The following is a 17,510-nucleotide window of genomic DNA, read 5'->3' as shown; positions in this document are numbered from 1 at the left end:
TGAATTGTTAAATTTTAGAAGACAAATATTTTCTGTAAAGTGAGACATTGAAAATGTTTTTCAGAGTGGCTGGCTGCCTGCCTCCTGGTTACTGGGAGAAGTAGGCTTCCATTTTAAGAATGAACTCTGACCCCAGTGTTGCTTGGTTGCCCATAGTAGTCGTACACTAGGATGCAAGCACACTGCCAAGTGCTTTCTCCGCCAGCAGAGCGATGTGGGAAGAAGTAGCTGAAGTAAGCTGATGAGCATGGGATATTACCTATAACTCAGATATTGCCTTGTATTTTAAGATGGGCGATTGTTCTTGACAGGAAGTATTAGTTACCTCAGGGAAGCAAGCAGGGAGTGGCCACTGTTTCTCCTCCTTCGCTGCTCCTGATACAGTGTAACTTTTTTGTGCAGTACTTCTCTTTCCTTGCTGTCCTGCACCTTTTACTGTAGTTTGCATTGCATTGTACAACTTTATTGTTCCAGCTTAGGCATGCTGTTTTTCCCTACAATTGATGCCTAGAACTGGGCTATGACTAATAATTGGGATTCATCAGGAAGTCCAGACTAGAATTCATTGTGAAATACAAAATATGGGTTCTGTCACTGGGAAAGGGCCCGGCAGTGATCATGAAGAGGGTTCTGAAGGCATCACACTCAGAGGGACAGTACTGAAGTCGTGCAGCTGGTTGGTTTCACCTTGTGAGATGAGCTGTTGCATTTAATGACTCCTGAACCAGTGGAGAGGGAGTGCCATGGTGACCTCTCAAAGAGAGGAAGGCCTTCTAGAGTCTTGGACTTCAGATAAACAAGCATACAGTCCACCATCTTTGCTTACTGTTGGCTGCCAACATAGAATTATGAGGTTTGGGAGTATTCATAATTTCTGTATTCTTTGAGGGCAGGCTGTGGGTGACATACACACATAGTATTTGTGTGGCACAATGTCTGCTGGTATACTTTCAACTTCTTCACATTTCCTGGAGAAAATAAATATATTCAAAGAAAATGTGGAAGCATCATTTGTCTTATATTACAGTTGGGACCCAGATTCTATATCTAATTTGCTATCTTTAGGTTGCTTTTAAATTTTAATTTCATATTGGTATGCAAAGTGTGAAATTGTGCAGGTGGAAGATTGTATAGTATTCTAGACTGAGTATTGTAAGTGTGTGGAGAAGGAGTAACTCAGACCTCTTTTTCTTACTAGGTTAGCGATGCAACTAAGTTAAGGCCAAAGGCAGAGTTTTGTTTTGGTAAGTAGCCATGTTTACATTATTTTATTTTCTAAACAATATCATTCCACTGACCTCCTCTAAGTTGTTTTTTAAAAAAATGTTTGTGTGTGTGTGTGTGTGTGTATGTGTGCACTCGTGAGAGAGAGAGAGTGTGAGAGAGAGTGGGCATGCACACAAGTGTCACATAGACATCAGAGAATAATTTAGGAGTCAGTTACCACAGTCCACCATGTGAGTTCAAGGGCTGAACTCTCAGACTCAGCGCTTTTACTTGCTGAGCCATCTTGCCAGCCCTGCTTGTAATTTTGTTAGGCTGATAAAATTTTTATCAAATTATTAAGGAAAACAGCCACAAGACATAAATGAATTAGTCTGTGAGAAATTCCTTTACAGCCATCATCCCAGGTCAGGTGAGGGTTAAAACCTTGACTCTGGCTGCCAACCCTAGTCCCTTCCCTCTCTCTTCTCATCTTAGTTATAACCTACTCTGCACTCGTGTGCAGCTCTTTCGATCTCACCCAGCAGTATTTCAGGTAGTTTTTAGCTTTGTACCTTGTATTCTCTATTGACCACATAAATAATGCAGTGGACTTGGTCTTTTGTGAGGGAAGGAGATATTTATAACTGGAGGCAGGAGGCATTGAGGGTGGTAGATTGATGAACAGTACTTACTGAATGCCTAGGACACGTTGGGCTGTGGGAGAATGCGGGGTGTTGGTGCTGGTGGACAGACAGATAAAATGCCTGCTGCTACCATTCCGTCCACATCATCCCAGAAGTCAGTAGATAGAGGGGACATAGAGTCAGGGCTGCCTCTGTGAATGAGGATACCCATGCGGGGCACCAAGTAAATTACAGATCACTTTTACCACCAGTGAGAAGAAATCAGACCTCGTGGGCACAGGTGTGCAAGGTGTATGAACTGGAAGCAGAAGTCAGTGTGGAAGGTTGACCAGTGCCTGTTGTTATTTTGAGAAAGGGAAGAAAGTAGAGAGCTCCTGAAGTGACTGAGGATGCTGGCTTCCTGCGTGGGAGTTAAGCAGAGAGATGAGTCATGTGGCTTTTGAACTACTGTACTTAAGGTCTTAATCTGGGGTGGATCTGATGATGGTGAGAGAAACTAGAAGACGATTAGAAGAAAAGGTACGGAGACTTGGAGACTTGGCAGCCACCCAGGCAGATTCCATATCCTGGCTATTATGAATAGGACTAACATGGGTTTGCAGGTGTCTCTTTTGTATGCTGGTTTTATTTCCTTTAAGCATATGCCCAGAATTGGTGTTTAGTTTAGTTTTGTTTTTTATATATGTGGAAAGTAGAGGTAAAAACAGCCTGAAAGTAGAAGGGGTTGGGGAAGAAGAGAAACAGTATGGAACAGTATCCTGGGGTGTGATACTTAATCTTGATTGTCAAGTGGATGGAACCACCATGAAAACAACTCTGTAACAGAGGTGGGAAGATCATCCTAATGTGGGTAGTCTATTACATGTCATTCGTCATTCTCTGCTTCCTGATTGCTTACGCAGTGTGGCCCAGCACCTCCTCTTCCGGTTACCATGCCTTCCTTCCCTGCCGTGATGGACTGTATCACCCGGTACTGAAAGCCAGAGTAAACCCTTCCTTCTTTAAATTGCTTTGTCAGATACTTTGTTGTTGCAGTGAGGCAGTAACTAAAACATGGAGCAAGAGAAGGGTCCAGGGAGCGTGGACATACTCCCGGGCACAGTGAGACCTCTTGGCTTTTACCATTAATGGACATTAATAAATGGAGAAATTTAGAGTGTGTTAAGAGAATCAGTGGTAGGTCAAACAAGATTGCCATCCTCTCTGTATGTTATAGTGATAGAAGGGACAGAAGTTAAGATTGATCAATTGGTATAAAAAGGGACCATTGAAGTTTAAAGAAAAGGGTACTTTGGGGGCAGAGTTAATGTTAATGTTTAAGTTCTTTGCTCTCTTCAGTGTGTAAGAGTGACTTTGTCCTGAGGGTGATGTTTAGAGCAGTATCTGATGGCAGCCACATGTATCCAGCCACATGTATCCAATAAGGGAAGCTGTTGTGAACAGACTGAAGTTAGCAACTCAAGAGGCCTACAAAGAAACTCTTGTGAAAATTAGACATTCTCTGCAGATTAGAATTACAGTCACTAAATAAGAGAATGTTTCAGAGCCTTGTGATTGAAAGATGTCAGGGCCCATCAACTAACAGAGAACTTTGATAGTTCGAGAGACTAGTATAAACTCAACATCCATAGTCATTGGGCCTAGTTAGAACAGTGGTTTTAGTTGATATCAAAGATTAAGATGAGCTTCTTGTTAGTCCTTCTGATGGTTTGATAGTCATTGTAAGTGGCAGCATGTCTCTAATTACCTAGATACAGTGGGAACGAGAAATACTCAAACCTTACCTTTGATAATGGGAGGGGATTTGAGCAGGTGATACCCAGTGTATAAATATGGAAGCAAACGGAGGAATGGTAGCTAAGTTTGCAGAGCAGAGAAAGACCAATGAAGAGCTAGCCATTTCAGTGTCCTGTCCCACCTTTCTCTAATAGGCTTAGGTGATGGGGCTTGTTTCAGGGACTGGGGGAAGCTACAGTGAGGGGGAACTAAGAACAGGTTCTTTGTTCAGATGTCTTTAGAACAACAGCAACAACAAATAGCCTCTAGTCTCTGTCTCCATCTGGCTCCTGTGGGCAGCCACCCTGCCCCCAGCCCAGCAGGGAATGGGATGTGTGGTGTCTCCAGAAATAGAAACTAACACTAATCCCAGAGAAGGGAAGGAGTGAGGCAGGAAACTGGAAAGGAAGGTTAAAGGAGAATCTGAATACTGAATGCAGCCCTCTCCGTGCAGCCCCAGGGAACCTGCAGCCAGCTGCTGCCAGTGATAGGTGGGTAGAGCCTGCCTATTCTCAAGATGCTGACATCTGGATATTTCCACTAGGAGAGCTTGCTGACAGTGAGCAAGCTGTGCAAGGTCGCAACCCCACAACACAAGAGGGTACAACCGGCCTTTTAGTCTTCTTTTAAGATAGTAACAGATGGGCCAGGTTACTTAGTGTTTGAGGCGAGTTATCAGACAGAAAAAGAAACAAGTAATGTAAAACTCAGGAGAAAAAAAAATTTAAAAAGGAAAAAAGAGGAATCAGCAGAAGCTAAAAATGGTAATAGAGAAAGCTGTGTGGCAATCTTACTTATAAACCTTCAGTCTCAGCATTCAAGAGGATGGCAGTTCCCATGCCCGTCTGGACAACATACTGAGCCACCTTCTCAAAAATTAATTAATTAATTTTAATTAATTAAATACTGAGCCACTTTCTCAAAAATTAATTAATTAATTGAAGAAGAGAAAATGGGGGATGTGAGAAAGGGCCTGATGTGGCCACACCTGAGCCACAGCCACTTATGGACCATGAGAGAATTTTTGCTGCAGTTACACTAATATCTGTGCTGTAGTTTTATATGCTTGCTTTATTTGCTCTGAGCAAAAGTAAAAAAGAAATAATAAAAATAATAATAAAAAGGAGTCGGATAAAAATGTACTTGGAAGCCGGGCGTGGTGGCGCACGCCTTTAATCCCAGCACTTGGGAGGCAGAGGCAGGCGGATTTCTGAGTTCGAGGCCAGCCTGGTCTACAAAGTGAGTTCCAGGACAGCCAGGGCTATACAGAGAAACCCAATCTCGAAAAATAATAAAACAAAACCAAAAAAAAAAAATGTACTCAGATGAAAAGGCAGGAACCAGACCAGCCTCTGACACTATGAGACTCTCGCTTAAAAGGCTTGGCAGCCTGAAGGGTCCTGGCTTTGTGTTTGTAGTAGTCAAGGCTCTCTCTTCCTTTCCTGATCTGCCCCCTTTCCTGCGTCTCATACGTACCTTTTTCCAGTAATTCACGCTCTTTGGAAATCTGAAGATGGTGATAGAGAGGAATACTGTGTCCATTTCTTCACACTGTCGCTGTTTCTCTGGGAAAGGTGATTGATTCGTAATTGAGGAGATCAGGACTCAGACCAGACTGTTCTGGAGCCCTGGATAAGCGATCAGCTGTGCTGATTCCTGACTTCTTAGTTTGTAGCAGATGTCTGTGCCCCTCTTGTCAGAAATAAAAGCATGTGAGATTTTGCTCAAACCACAAGTTATGCCAAGAGTGGCAGGTTTTTTGTTTGTTTTAGTTTTTGGTATTGGGGGGCTGGAGATGCAATCCAGAGCCTGTGCATGGTTAGCAAACTTTGAGCTATATCTCAAACTGCAAGGAGTTTTAAAATTTAGCTATGTTGGCCTCTTTTTTCCTTAAAAATATTTCCTTATATTTCTAATTATATTCCTTATATATTTCCTTAATATTTCTCATTAGAAGTCTGTGTATGATACATTTGCTTTGTGCCAGATGTTGCAGTACACCATTAGAATTTTTTTTTAATTTTTAAACTTATATTTTATTTTGTGTGTATGAGTGCTTTCCTTGCATGTATGTCTGGGCACCACCTGGGACCAGAGTTGCTTCAAACAATATTTTGGAGAAGTTTTGAAAGCATACTGAACTGACTGCTGAAGTTAACAACAGCAGCTGTTTGTTGATAGACACAGTTGTGCTGAAATACGCACACACATACATATAGACACACACATATGTATACATACATACATAAATATATATCTCTTTAAATTTTCCATTCATATAAAAGTACAATTGGGCCGGTCGTGGTGGCACATGTCTTTAATCCAGCACTCAGGAGGCAGAGGCAGGAGGATTTCTGAGTTCAAGGCCAGCCTGGTCTACAAAGTGAGTTCCAGGACAGCCAGGGCTATACAGAGAAACCCTGTCTCGAAACACCCCCCCCCCTTCCCAAAAAAAAAAGTACAATTGATGACAGGTTTGTTGTTTTGTTTTGTTTTTTTTTTTTTGCTTTTCAGGTGAATTTTTTTCTGTGGCACTTCATGGGGCACTTTGACTTCTTCTCTGTGACCCTAAGCTTAGCCAGGGAGCTCTGGTTAGAATGCCTCACTCTCAGGCCCAGTTCCAAAGTCTTGTGTTTGAAAAATAATTTTGTTTTTCCCTTGAGGGTTTTCATTTCCTTCTTCTCTTGGTCATATTCATCTGAGTGCTAGTATATTAATTATTCAGGGTTATGATGGAGACTCTTCAAAGTTTTTTGTTTTCATTTGGTTTTGAGACAGGGTCTCTCACTCTGTAGTCCTGGCTGTCTGTAGAACTCACTGTGTTGACCAGGCTGACTTTGGACTTACAGAGGCCTGCCTCTACCTCCAAGAATTCTGGGATTAAAAGTATGTGCTACCATACCTGGCCTTGGAAGTTGATATTTGAACAATTTCAATTCCTACAGTAGTATTTGATTTTCTTCACAAATGCATATGATAGGTGTGAAGAGGCCCTTATGGCTTGTAGACAGCTGTTTGCAGATGTGTTTTATGAAGTGGATCGTCTCAGGCCCCAAGGGGTCATTTGTAAATTTCATAGAAAGTGTGCCCTTAATCCTAGAATTTGGAAGGCAGAGCCTGGTGGATCTCTATGTTTGAGGCCAGCCTGGTCTGCATACTGAGGATGTAGGCCAGCCAAGGATACATAATATCTAAAAAAAAAAAAGGGTTGTTTTATATTTTTTGTTGTTTTTGTTTGTTTGTTTGTTTGCTTGCTTGCTTGGTGTGTGTGTGTGTGTGTATGTATGTGTGTGTGTGTGTGTGTGTGTGTGTGTGTGTAAAAGCTCCAAGTGTATTTAAAATTAAATTAAATACAGACATTATTTTTGGGCTAAAAAATATTATAGAGGCTAAAACATAAAGATGCTTATAAGCCTAAGTTATGGAGGTTTTCAAATATATGAAATCTACAAGATTAAAGGGAAAACTGATAGGATATTTGTTTTATCAAAGCTACTATAACAGTAAGAATTCCTGACAGACTGGGGTGAGTGCTTGTGATAAAGCAGTCATTACTAGAAAAGCTCCTGCAGATCAGGAAATTCCAGCTGAGCAGCAGAGAGAAGTCAGCACAGGATATGCAGAACTCATGGAGTAACTGCAGGTGCTGGAGACACACACAAAACAAATTCAAATTCAAAGGAGGTCTGCTTATTTACTGATTGGCAACTAATTAGGGCACTAATAGAGTGCTGTATCAGTGAGGGTGTGTTGAATAGAAACACCATTTAAGGCATTTCTCTGTCCCAAGGTAATTACAGGTGGTTAGATAGATGTTCAGTGACTCAAACTTTGCTGATTCTGGGGCTAGGAGATAGGAGGACAGAGGTAAGACAAAGCCTTAGATCTGGAGGGGCTGCTGCCAGGAAGCTATGAAATAGAGGTTTAGACTCAGCCCTTAAGCTTCAAGACTTTAAAGCAAGGATGTATATTTAGCACAAATGCTAATAACAATACAGATGAGAGTTATTAGAAACCTTGTGAACACAATTGGGAAGACGCTTTTGTAATGGGGTTCAGCTTTTTTGTTTGCTTTGTTTTGTTTTGTTTTGTTTTGTGTTACTGAGACAGGGTTTCTCTGTGTATCAGCCCTGGCTGTCCTGGAACTTGCTTTGTAGACCAAGTTGTCCTCAAAGTCACAGAGATCTACCTGCCTCTGCTTCCTGAGTGCTGGGATTAAAAGTATGAGCCACCATAAAGTGCAAGATAGTGGATTCCCTGGAACAGGAGGTTCAGACAGTGGTGAGCTGTCAGGTGGGTGCTGGGAATTAAAGCCAGGTCCTCCGGAAGTATAGCCAGTGCTGTTAACTGCTGAGTCATCTTTCTAGTCCCCTCAAACAAAATTTTTAAATGTTAATTCTTTGTGACTCAGTAAGTCTATATGAAGAAAATTATTCCACAGAAATACTGGCCGAAGTGTGAAGGTCTCTTCCCAAGTGATACTTTACTGTGATGGCCTGTGTTAACTGAAGTATGCATCATTGGAGGACTGACTCACTCATTTAGTGAAGGCTGGCCAGAAAAGAGTTCTGCCTGTGTAACTTAGCGATGAAAACAGTGGTTTTTTATTTTGTAAAATCCAAGAGTTGCAGTAAAACTTTTATAGATGTTCTAAACAGAATTTAGAGGTAACAAGTATAATATTTCATGCACTTTTTTTGACAGTTATGAATGCAGGAATGAGAAAATACTTTCTACAAGCTAATGATCAGCAGGACTTAGTGGAGTGGGTAAATGTCTTGAACAAAGCTATAAAAATTACAGTAAGTATATTTTTTTTGAAAAATTTTCCCTTTACAGAAGTAATGTTTACATTATAAAAGTGTGTCTAATGTCCTCAGCTTACCCAGGTTGAAGAGTCAAGCTTGGTTTAAAAGCTGTGTACTGACTGTGAGCCTCCGCCTAGTGTGTGGGGACTTAGGGCCTTGAAGGCTTTCCCGATGTCCTTTGGGAGGATCCACATTTCTGTACATGCTGATTGTGCTTTTGTTTTGCATCTAGAATAGGATAGAGGCTTTGACCACATACTCTGAGGATGGTATGAGCTTTCTCCTTTTCTAAGCCATGACAGGCAAAGGAGAAGGTGGGTGTGGACTGGGGCAGGTTCAGGTCTCGGGGATGAGTCTGAAGAGCTGTGGTAAGCAGAGGGTCCTGCCTGTGTGCTCTGAGGCTGCTGTGATGTCTGAGGCTCTGAACTTCTTCTCTCACCTGTCCTTTCCCCTGGAGTTCCAGGGCCTGCTGTTCTTTCCTCTGCTGATGCTACAGTGGCTGCTGTTAAACTCTTTTCTTTTGGTTGGTTTCAAAAATGACCACCAGTACTTACTGTTACTGGGCCAGCAGGCAGGCTTCAGATGGAAGTTTGCCCATAGCTTTCCAGAAAGGTGAGCTGTGGATCCCTGAATCTGCAGTGCAGTGAGCAAAGAACCCCTTCTTAAAGTCAGCCAAGCTTTTCTGAGCAAGTTGCTGCTGCTGCTTCTGCTGCTGCTGCGCACACGGACTGCCTCTCTGCACCTTCCCTCCTAACACAAGAGTAGACTGCCTGGACAGGGGTGGGGGGTGATGGGAGGGACTCCTGTGTGGGGCTGTATCAGCTAAACTTTGTTCTCACTGAGTACAGTCATTTACTGGTCCTTGTCTACTCGTGCCCTGAAAAGCAGTTTGTAAAGTCCTCATCTAAAGTGAGCGACTCCGTGTTTATGCCACACTGCAGCAGACTTCAGATAGCCAACCAAGGCTGATCTTAGTTAGGTCGCATTTTTTTGTATTGCACCAGAACAGCTTGTTACCACATGACAGAAAACACCCACACACCACGTCTGATCTGTTCGTGAAGCAGAAGTTATTTGGGGACTTTTGCAGTTTCAGGAAAGCAATATTTTGAACAGACTCAGAAGTTTATGTTCTTACAAGGTTTTAGTTGATCGTTTTGAGCCCCTAATAAATGTTCCCTACCCAGAAGATGTGTTTATGAAGACTGTATGTAGTACTTTCCTGAATTCATTTTTCACAGTTTACAATAATAAGCAGAACTGGCTACTTTTAGTGATTTGGAGAAAAGTGGAATGAATAGACTCAGCGTTTTACCAAGTTGGAATGCCTTGAGTTGTTACTCATTTATTTGTGGAGCTATGTTTTTCATGTGCCATTGCAAATTTTTCAGCATGAAAGAGAAACTAACAGTGTTTAAGGTATAGACCTTTAATTAGCTCTTGTGATCTTGCAGCTTTATTTTATATGACATTTTTACTGTTTTTAGATAAATCTTGATAGTGATATTAGTGATTTTATAGTTCATATTTAGAAAAGTTAATACAAGTAAGATACAAAGTCATCAGTGAAGTAAGTGATGTGAATGTAGAATTGGTAATCGACTGGAGCCAACTCCAGGCAAACAGGAGAATGAAAGAATCCCAGGCTTTAATGAGTTATGTTTTGTTGGTGCTGGAGAGATGGCTAAGTGGTTAGGAGCACTGGCTGCTCTTGCAGACGACTTGAGTTTGGTTTCCTGTACCCATGTGACTGTTCATAACTACCTGTAACTCCAGTTCCAGGGGACACATACAATACCGTCTTCTGGCCTGCAGGTACAGACATGTAGCCAAAACATCCCATACACATACACTTTTTTTAAAAAAAAAGTTAAAAATAGATATTTTGTTAATTAATTAATTTTTTTATTTATTTTTATTTTTTTTTTTTTTTGGTTTTTCGAGACAGGGTTTCTCTGTATAGCCCTGGCTGTCCTGGCACTCACTTTGTAGACCAGGCTGGCCTTGAACTCAGAAATCCGCCTGCCTCTGCCTCCCGAGTGCTGGGATTAAAGGCGTGCGCCACCACGCCCGGCCAATTAATTAATTTTTAATTTTATTTATTTATTATTTATTTTTGAGACAGGGTTTCTCTGTGTAGCCCTGGCTGTCCCGGAACTCACTCTGTAGACCAGGCTGGCCTCGAACTTAGAAATCTGCCTGCCTCTGCCTCCCAAGTGCTGGGATTAAAGGCGTGTGCCACCACCACCACCCGGCCTCTTAAATTCTTTAGAATAAAAATTCTACCAGTTTAGACCTTATAGGCATTTTGCACATTAAAATATATTGGAGTGTGATATATCTAATTTCCTATTTAAATGGACAATAATTTACATGTAGGATCTTTGAAAAATCAATATTCCCCGTTTTAATACACGTAGTTTACCTTCCTTTTGAACCATTCCAAGTGACATTTTGATCAACTAATTTAGTGGGCTACCGAGTACTATGTAATCTATACGTTTAAAATTTACAATTTGTTTTTAAGAGTGTGGTTTCAGCCTAGGGATTGTTAAAGCACTGTGGGTAAGAGCATGGTGATGAGTTGAGTGTTCAGTTTTAGGCGTGTACTGCCATAATTCACTGCCCTTCACAGCTATAGTATGGGTAACATTGTAAATATTCTTTCCTAAATATTTAAAGAAGAAAAGAAAAAAAGATTTATAAAAGGTCAATATTAAAAGAAATAATCTTGAAGGATCTTTTTACTGACTTGAGTTTTAAAAGTCAAAAGTGGAAGCAGGCTTTCAAATGTGTTAGTCTACTGTCAGTGTAGTAGCTCCTGGTCCCTTGCTGGTTGGGAGAGTGGTGAAGACGGCCATAGTTTTTTCCTAAGCAGAAGTCCACTATTTCTAAAATGTCTTTTTCCACCATAAGTTCTAACTTACAAACTAGTCTTTTAAAGTTGTAGCAGAAATTTCACAGTGATTTTTTTTTTTTTTTTTTTAATGACAACTGGGACAAGTAAGCTGAATTTTGGGTTAAAGAACAACCTGGCCGCCCTGCAGTGTTAACCAGGCCTTTGCCAGCCAGGCAGGTCAGATGGAGAGACACTTCCTGTGCAGGTCTTGCCACCCAGGAACTCATCAAATACTTTAGGTCTGCTCTGTCCTCTAGCTCTGCCCTCATTCCTACTGAGTGGAATTTTACTCCCTTGTAACTTTTGAGAAGTCTGTAGCCTTTTTATTTATGTTAGTCATAAATGCTGAAGTCTGTTTTACTCAGTTTTTCTTCTCATTATTTTCTTTTCTGATATTGGGACATTCTATTGTGGTCACAGTAAATGCCTGTTAAGGACACATTTAGATCCCTCCTATGAAATCGTCCCATGAAAAGCAGGGGAAGAAGCCGTGGAGCAGAAGCACATTTGGTACCTGGCTGTCCTCTGCCAGTTGATTTGGCTCTCTGGTGCTCATTCACAGTTGGCTGATTTGCAGGTGGCGTGGGGCTTCTTCATCTTAGTGTTTGGATTTGACTCACTTTCATTCAGAGTTGTTTTTGTAAATTCTAAGGGAGTTATTTTGAATTCCTTGAAAACAAGGTTATTTCAACTTAAGTAATTTTTATTGTAAACTGTTGCTCAAGTGTTGGGAATTGTGCCCTGCTTAGACTTCATTTGAGGGCTGTCAGCAGAGGGCCAATTGCACAGGAAAGGATTTTCAGCATGACCTGTTTCTTCTGTATTAAGGACTTTTCAGAAATCCTTAGGCGTAGCAGAACCCTCACCCTGGAGGATAATTGCTGTTCCTCCTGCAGGTCACCACAGAGCCCCAGTCTCAGGTCATCTGCTGGATAGATTGTCTCTGTGGCTCAGATTCTCTTGCTGTTGCTGTTTGCTGATTACAGTGAGTTCACAGGACCACACTTAGCAAAATGACTGAAGTAAATTGTGTGACTGTAGAAACTGCACTAGACTTCATCTGCAAGTTGTTGTAGTGTGTGGCATCCTAATTCTAGCCAACACTTTGTCTCCTGTTGTAATCACCTTCAGAAGGCACGTAGAATATGGCCTCTGAGGATCCCACAGACATTCGAGATTCACCTCCTTCTTTCTCAGCTCTTCCCTTTCTTTCTCCTTTGGGTCTCCTGTGTGGAAGTATACATTTGATGCTAAAGAGAGCTGCCAGGGCCTGAGGAAAGCCTGCCAGATAGAAGCTGTTCTTACCCAGGACCTGCTAGGTTCCTAGTGTATGTGGGTTGAGATCTTCTTACACACAGTCTGTGCTTATTCAGGGCTTTGAAGATAGCTTCTTTGTAAATAAAAGTGTCTGCATTGTGTGCCAGCTCTTTTCTAAATCCCATGAGCATAGTGTGATGGACAATGACCACACAGCGTGGACAGTGTGTGAAATACAGCCCAGCCCCTCCAAAGCACCTGTTCCTCCCGAAACTGTAGTTTCAGGGAGATGTTTTAGAGACTCGCTCTGGGGATGGAGCCTGGCAACCTACAGAGTTTAGTGATGTTCCTGGTAATGTCTTAATGTACATACCTGCCTTGGATGGATGCACATTAGTACATGTAGGGTCTGTGACTGCTCTATTAGTAGTTTCTCTGTAGTTCACAGGTGATTTAATTTTAACTTAAATGTTTTTATACCATTACGTTTGCAGTCGTCGTTCATATTGTTGATGAAAGACTGTGAGGACACCTGAATAAAATTCTCTCAAAACCATACTCAGAAGCCAGGTGTGGTGGTGCACGCCTTTAATCCCAGCACTTGGGAGGCAGAGGCAGGTGGATTTCTGAGTTCGAGGCCAGCCTGGTCTACAAAGTGAGTTCCAGGACAGCTAAGGCTACACAGAAAAACCCTGTCTTGAAAAACCAAAAACCAACCAACCAACCAAACAAACAAAAAAAGAAGCATACTCAGTTTTTAATTGATGTTGAGAGTGTTTTATTTTATAAAGTTGTCTAGAATGTAGTTCAGCAGGGATCTCAACCTGTGTTGCCTGCTCCCTGTAAGCCCCTGCTCCTTCTTAAGCTGCAGAGAGTTGGCCAGGGAGGAAGGAGGAAGTGTATAAGCAATGACTGCACAGGCCCAGCAGTGGTGATGCTGTATCCTAAAGTGTTGTCAGACCAGGACAGTCTGAGTGCTTGGGTTAAAATACTGTAAATAGATTATTATATGTCAGTTATCTAAAACTAGTTGAAAGTTCTATGATGATGGGAGGGTTGCAGATACACTTCTTGTTGCACAGTAACCTATCTCACTCTTCCAGGTACCAAAGCAGTCAGACTCACAGCCGGCCTCTGACAGCCTGAGTCGCCAAGGTGACTGTGGTAAGAAGCAAGTGTCTTACAGAACTGATATTGTCGGTGGTGTGCCCATCATCACGCCAACGCAGGTAACAAGTCAGCGCTTCTGCTCTGTGCAGGCCTCAGGACTGCACACTGACGCTTTCCTTTTCATCCAAGCTGAAACAGAATGTCTTGGCTGAATTCATTCAATATTAATATTCTGTAAAAGCTTTTTATTAGAGAGTGTTTTACAAACTTGTGTATGTTGATTATAAAAAGGATCGGAAGTCACACAGATAACTACTCTGTCCTTTGAGCTGAACTCTTTGTATTTCCCCTGCAGAAGTGGATTCGGGAGTTACATGTGAGACTTTGTAGCAGCGCACCTCACATCAGTCTTAAGAAGTTACTCTGTCTCACTTGTAAGGGCTGCAGAGGTCTGCTAGGATTTACAGACCTCCCTTAGCAAACAAACGAACGGAGAGGGTTTCTTTCCCTTTCTTTTATTTAACACTGCTGTGGTGGACATTCTTATACCTTAAGCTTTGGAGACTAACTCTGGGGGCCTGTGCATACTAGGAAGCCCTACCACTGAGCTTTATCTTAGTTTTTTAAAATATTTTTGTTTATGACAGCATCTGAAAGAGTTGTACAAGCTGTCCTTGAATCTACTTTGTAACCCAGATAAGCCTTGAACCTTAGCTCCTCCTGCCTCAGCTTCCTGGGCAGCTGAAATTACAGGTCTCCACCAAGAACAATTAATTCTTGTAAGTAAAGTTGCTGAGTTAGAGTATACAGATATGTGGGTAGTTGTGTGTTTGTGTGTGTGTGTGTGTTTCCTGCAACCCTGGCTAGATTGTATCCTAAAAGCACTGATAGGCCTGGGTATTAGGAAAAATAAATTTATGTACTTTTAAAAATGAACTTGAAACTTTCATATGGACTTAAGTTTCTTACATTGCTATTGAGAAAATGTACTTTTAAAAAAATTTATTTATTTTTAATATTTATTTACTTATTATGTATATAGCATTCTGTCTGCATGTATGCCTGCAGGCCAGAAGAGGGTACCAGACAGATCTCATTATAGATGGTTGTGAGCCACTATGTGGTTGCTGGGAATTGAACTCAAGACCTCTTAAAGAGCAGTGCTCTTAACCTCTGAGCCATCTCTCCAGCCCAAGATTTATTATTTATATTAATTTGAGTACACTGTCGCTGTTTTCAGATGCACCAGGAGAGGGCATCAGATCCCATTACAGATGGTTGTGAGCTACCATGTGGTTTCTGGGAATTAACTCCGGACCTCTGGAAGAGTAGTCAGTGCTTAACCACTGAGCCATCTCTCCAGACCAAGAAAATGCACTTTTAATACAAATCCAAGTATTATTAGTTGTGAAATCAAGAATTTGAAGTGATGGCTGTTGCCAGTGTTGGATATGCTTGCTCAGTGCTTCTGTGACTTCTGATTTTTGGGGGTTTTGTTTTGTTTTGTTTTGTTTCCCCGAGACAGGGTTTCTCTGTATCACCCTAGCTATCCTGGAACTCACTCTATAGACCAGGCTGGCCTTGAACTCAGAAATCTGCCTGCTTCTGCCTCCCAAGTGCTGGGATTAAAGGCGTGCACCACCACTGCCGGGGCTGTGATTTTTGATCTTAACAGATTCTGATGCTGTGTAGACCTTTAACATTGTAACATGCACTATCTCATTTCAAGCCATTTGCCATAGGAGTGTGCTTAGTGGGAAGACATCTCGTAACATCAATAAATTACATTCAGTATATTTTTCTATGTTTGGCAAAGGGTATTATTATCATTATTATTATTATGCCAAAGTTAGATGGCTTTTTCTAAAAAGAGTGATTTTAGGCTCCTAAACTTGTGATGGTAAGTAGCTGGGCTGAGCTTTTCTCCATACCATGGCTCACGTTGGCTGTTGGTATGTAGATGTGTTAAGACACTGGTGTGATGTGCCTATGGCTGCTGTAGATTAGGTTCTACAGAAGATGTCTTTAAAAACATTTCAAAGAATGCTACTGTTTTATTGTAATATAGAATTAAAAATTACAGAGTAGCATTTCGACAATATAGATTCAAGAAAATGTTAAATTTCACTGAGATGGTTAATTTATTTGAAATCTATTATATTACGTAAACCGTTAAGTGTTAAATTAGTGTTGACCTGTTTAAGTTATAGGTTGAAAATTCTTTGTGATATAACTGACAATTGAGACTTAATTGTTCTTTGGAGTTTTTTTGGAGTTCTTAAAATTTTAACTGACAGGCTGGAGAGATGACTCAGCGGTTAAGAGCATTGACTGTTCTTCTAGAGGTCCTGAGTCCAATTTCCAGCAACTACATGGTGGCTCACAACCATCTGTAATGGGCATCTGATGCCCTCTTTTGGTGTGTCTGAAGATAGAGACAGTCTACCCACATACATGAAATAAATAAATAAATAAATCTTAAAAAAAAAAAAAAGAGGCTGGTTCTGGTTCTCTTAAAAAAAAATTAACTGACTGACTTGTGGAATTGTAGCAGATAGATGCTGTAACTGACTGACTTGTGGAATTGTAGCAGATAGATGCTGTAAATAACCAGGAAGTCTTGGGCATGGTTATAGTCACTTAGTTTTAAATACTATAAAGATAAAGAACTTTTAGACTTGATATCAGGTACATTGTCCATAAAAGGACTGATAATTGCATATCATCAGTATTTCAAATGCTTGTTTTGTAAAAGACCCTGTTCAGAGGATGAATAGAAAAGATAAATAGAAGAAAAGTCCAACAAAGGATTGCTATCTACAGAAAGAACTCTCAAACCCAAAAGTTAACAAACCAAAAGTCCTTTTAAAGTAGACAAAGTTCGTAAAGACATTTCACCACCAGCACTTAGTCTAAGTGAACTTTACTAAGTTTAGGTTTATGAAGGTTTTTGTTGTTGTTGTTAATTGAATACTTTGTATGTGTGCATATGGGAGGGAGGGAGGAAGGAAAGAAAGAAGGAAGAAAGCCAGCCAGCCTCACCCCAAGAAGAAGGAGTTTTGCAGAACTATAGAAATGGGTGTTTGTGGTTGATCAGTAACAAGGAAGTTGTGATTAAGTGTCACAGACTTAAAATTTTTCTGATGTAACATTAATGTAAGTATTTAAACTTAGAGCAAGAAATAACTTTTTTTTGCTTCATTTTAGAAAGAAGAAGTAAACGAAGGTGGTGAGAATCTTGATAGAAACAATTTGAAACGGTCACAGAGCCATCTTCCTTACTTTGCTCCTAAGCCACCTTCAGACAGTGCAGTTATCAAAGCTGGGTATTGTGTGAAACAAGGAGCGGTGGTGAGTAGCTCACCTGTACCTGGGAAGCAGGGAAGACGCGTGTCCCAGCAAGCTTGCAGCTCAGAACTCAAGTTGTGTGCTTCATGGTCTGAAAGACCCAGAGTGGAGAGCAGGCTGTTGCTGGAAAGGGTGTAGACGGTTTGCTCCATGAGAATCACCCAGTTACTTCCTTGGTCTCTGGGCAGTTGGGCAAGTTATGCCTATAGTCGCCAGCATTTAGTCTAAGTGGACTTTACTAAGTTTAGGTTTAGGAAGGTTGTTGTTGAGTTGAGTGCATGTGTGCATATGGGTAAGGGAGGGGAACCTGAGCATGCATGTGCTCTGAGATCAGAAGACAACTTTGTCAGTTCTCCACTTGTGCCTTCACCTGGATCCCAAGTGCCTTCACCTGCTCAGTCATCGTTGCCACCAGAAAGTCCCGGGAAAGAAGGAGGAGACCAGAGGTTTCCCAAGACACAC

At 41.3% G+C, this 17,510-nt stretch overlaps 1 protein-coding gene across 9 annotated transcripts in view; it reads left to right on the top strand.

Annotated features, from left to right (window-relative positions):
- Plekha1 (pleckstrin homology domain containing A1) overlaps positions 1-17,510 on the top strand; it is a 50,004-nt gene that overhangs the window by 19,960 nt on the left and 12,534 nt on the right. For all 9 annotated transcript variants that reach the window (XM_085841247.1, XM_085841251.1, XM_085841250.1 and 6 more), the window contains exons 4-7: positions 1,199-1,244; positions 8,331-8,428; positions 13,694-13,819; positions 16,908-17,051. In XM_085841247.1, the coding sequence (XP_085697373.1) occupies positions 1,199-1,244; positions 8,331-8,428; positions 13,694-13,819; positions 16,908-17,051 (414 nt within the window). The remainder of the gene's footprint in view (positions 1-1,198; positions 1,245-8,330; positions 8,429-13,693; positions 13,820-16,907; positions 17,052-17,510) is intronic.

Source organism: Mus caroli, unplaced genomic scaffold (genome assembly GCF_978045245.1).
Source record: "Mus caroli unplaced genomic scaffold, Mus_caroli_1 scaffold_8, whole genome shotgun sequence".
In the NCBI taxonomy this organism is placed as follows: domain Eukaryota; kingdom Metazoa; phylum Chordata; class Mammalia; order Rodentia; family Muridae; genus Mus; species Mus caroli.
The sequence above is the reverse complement of the archived record's forward strand: the minus strand, read 5'-3'. Positions and strand labels throughout refer to the sequence as shown.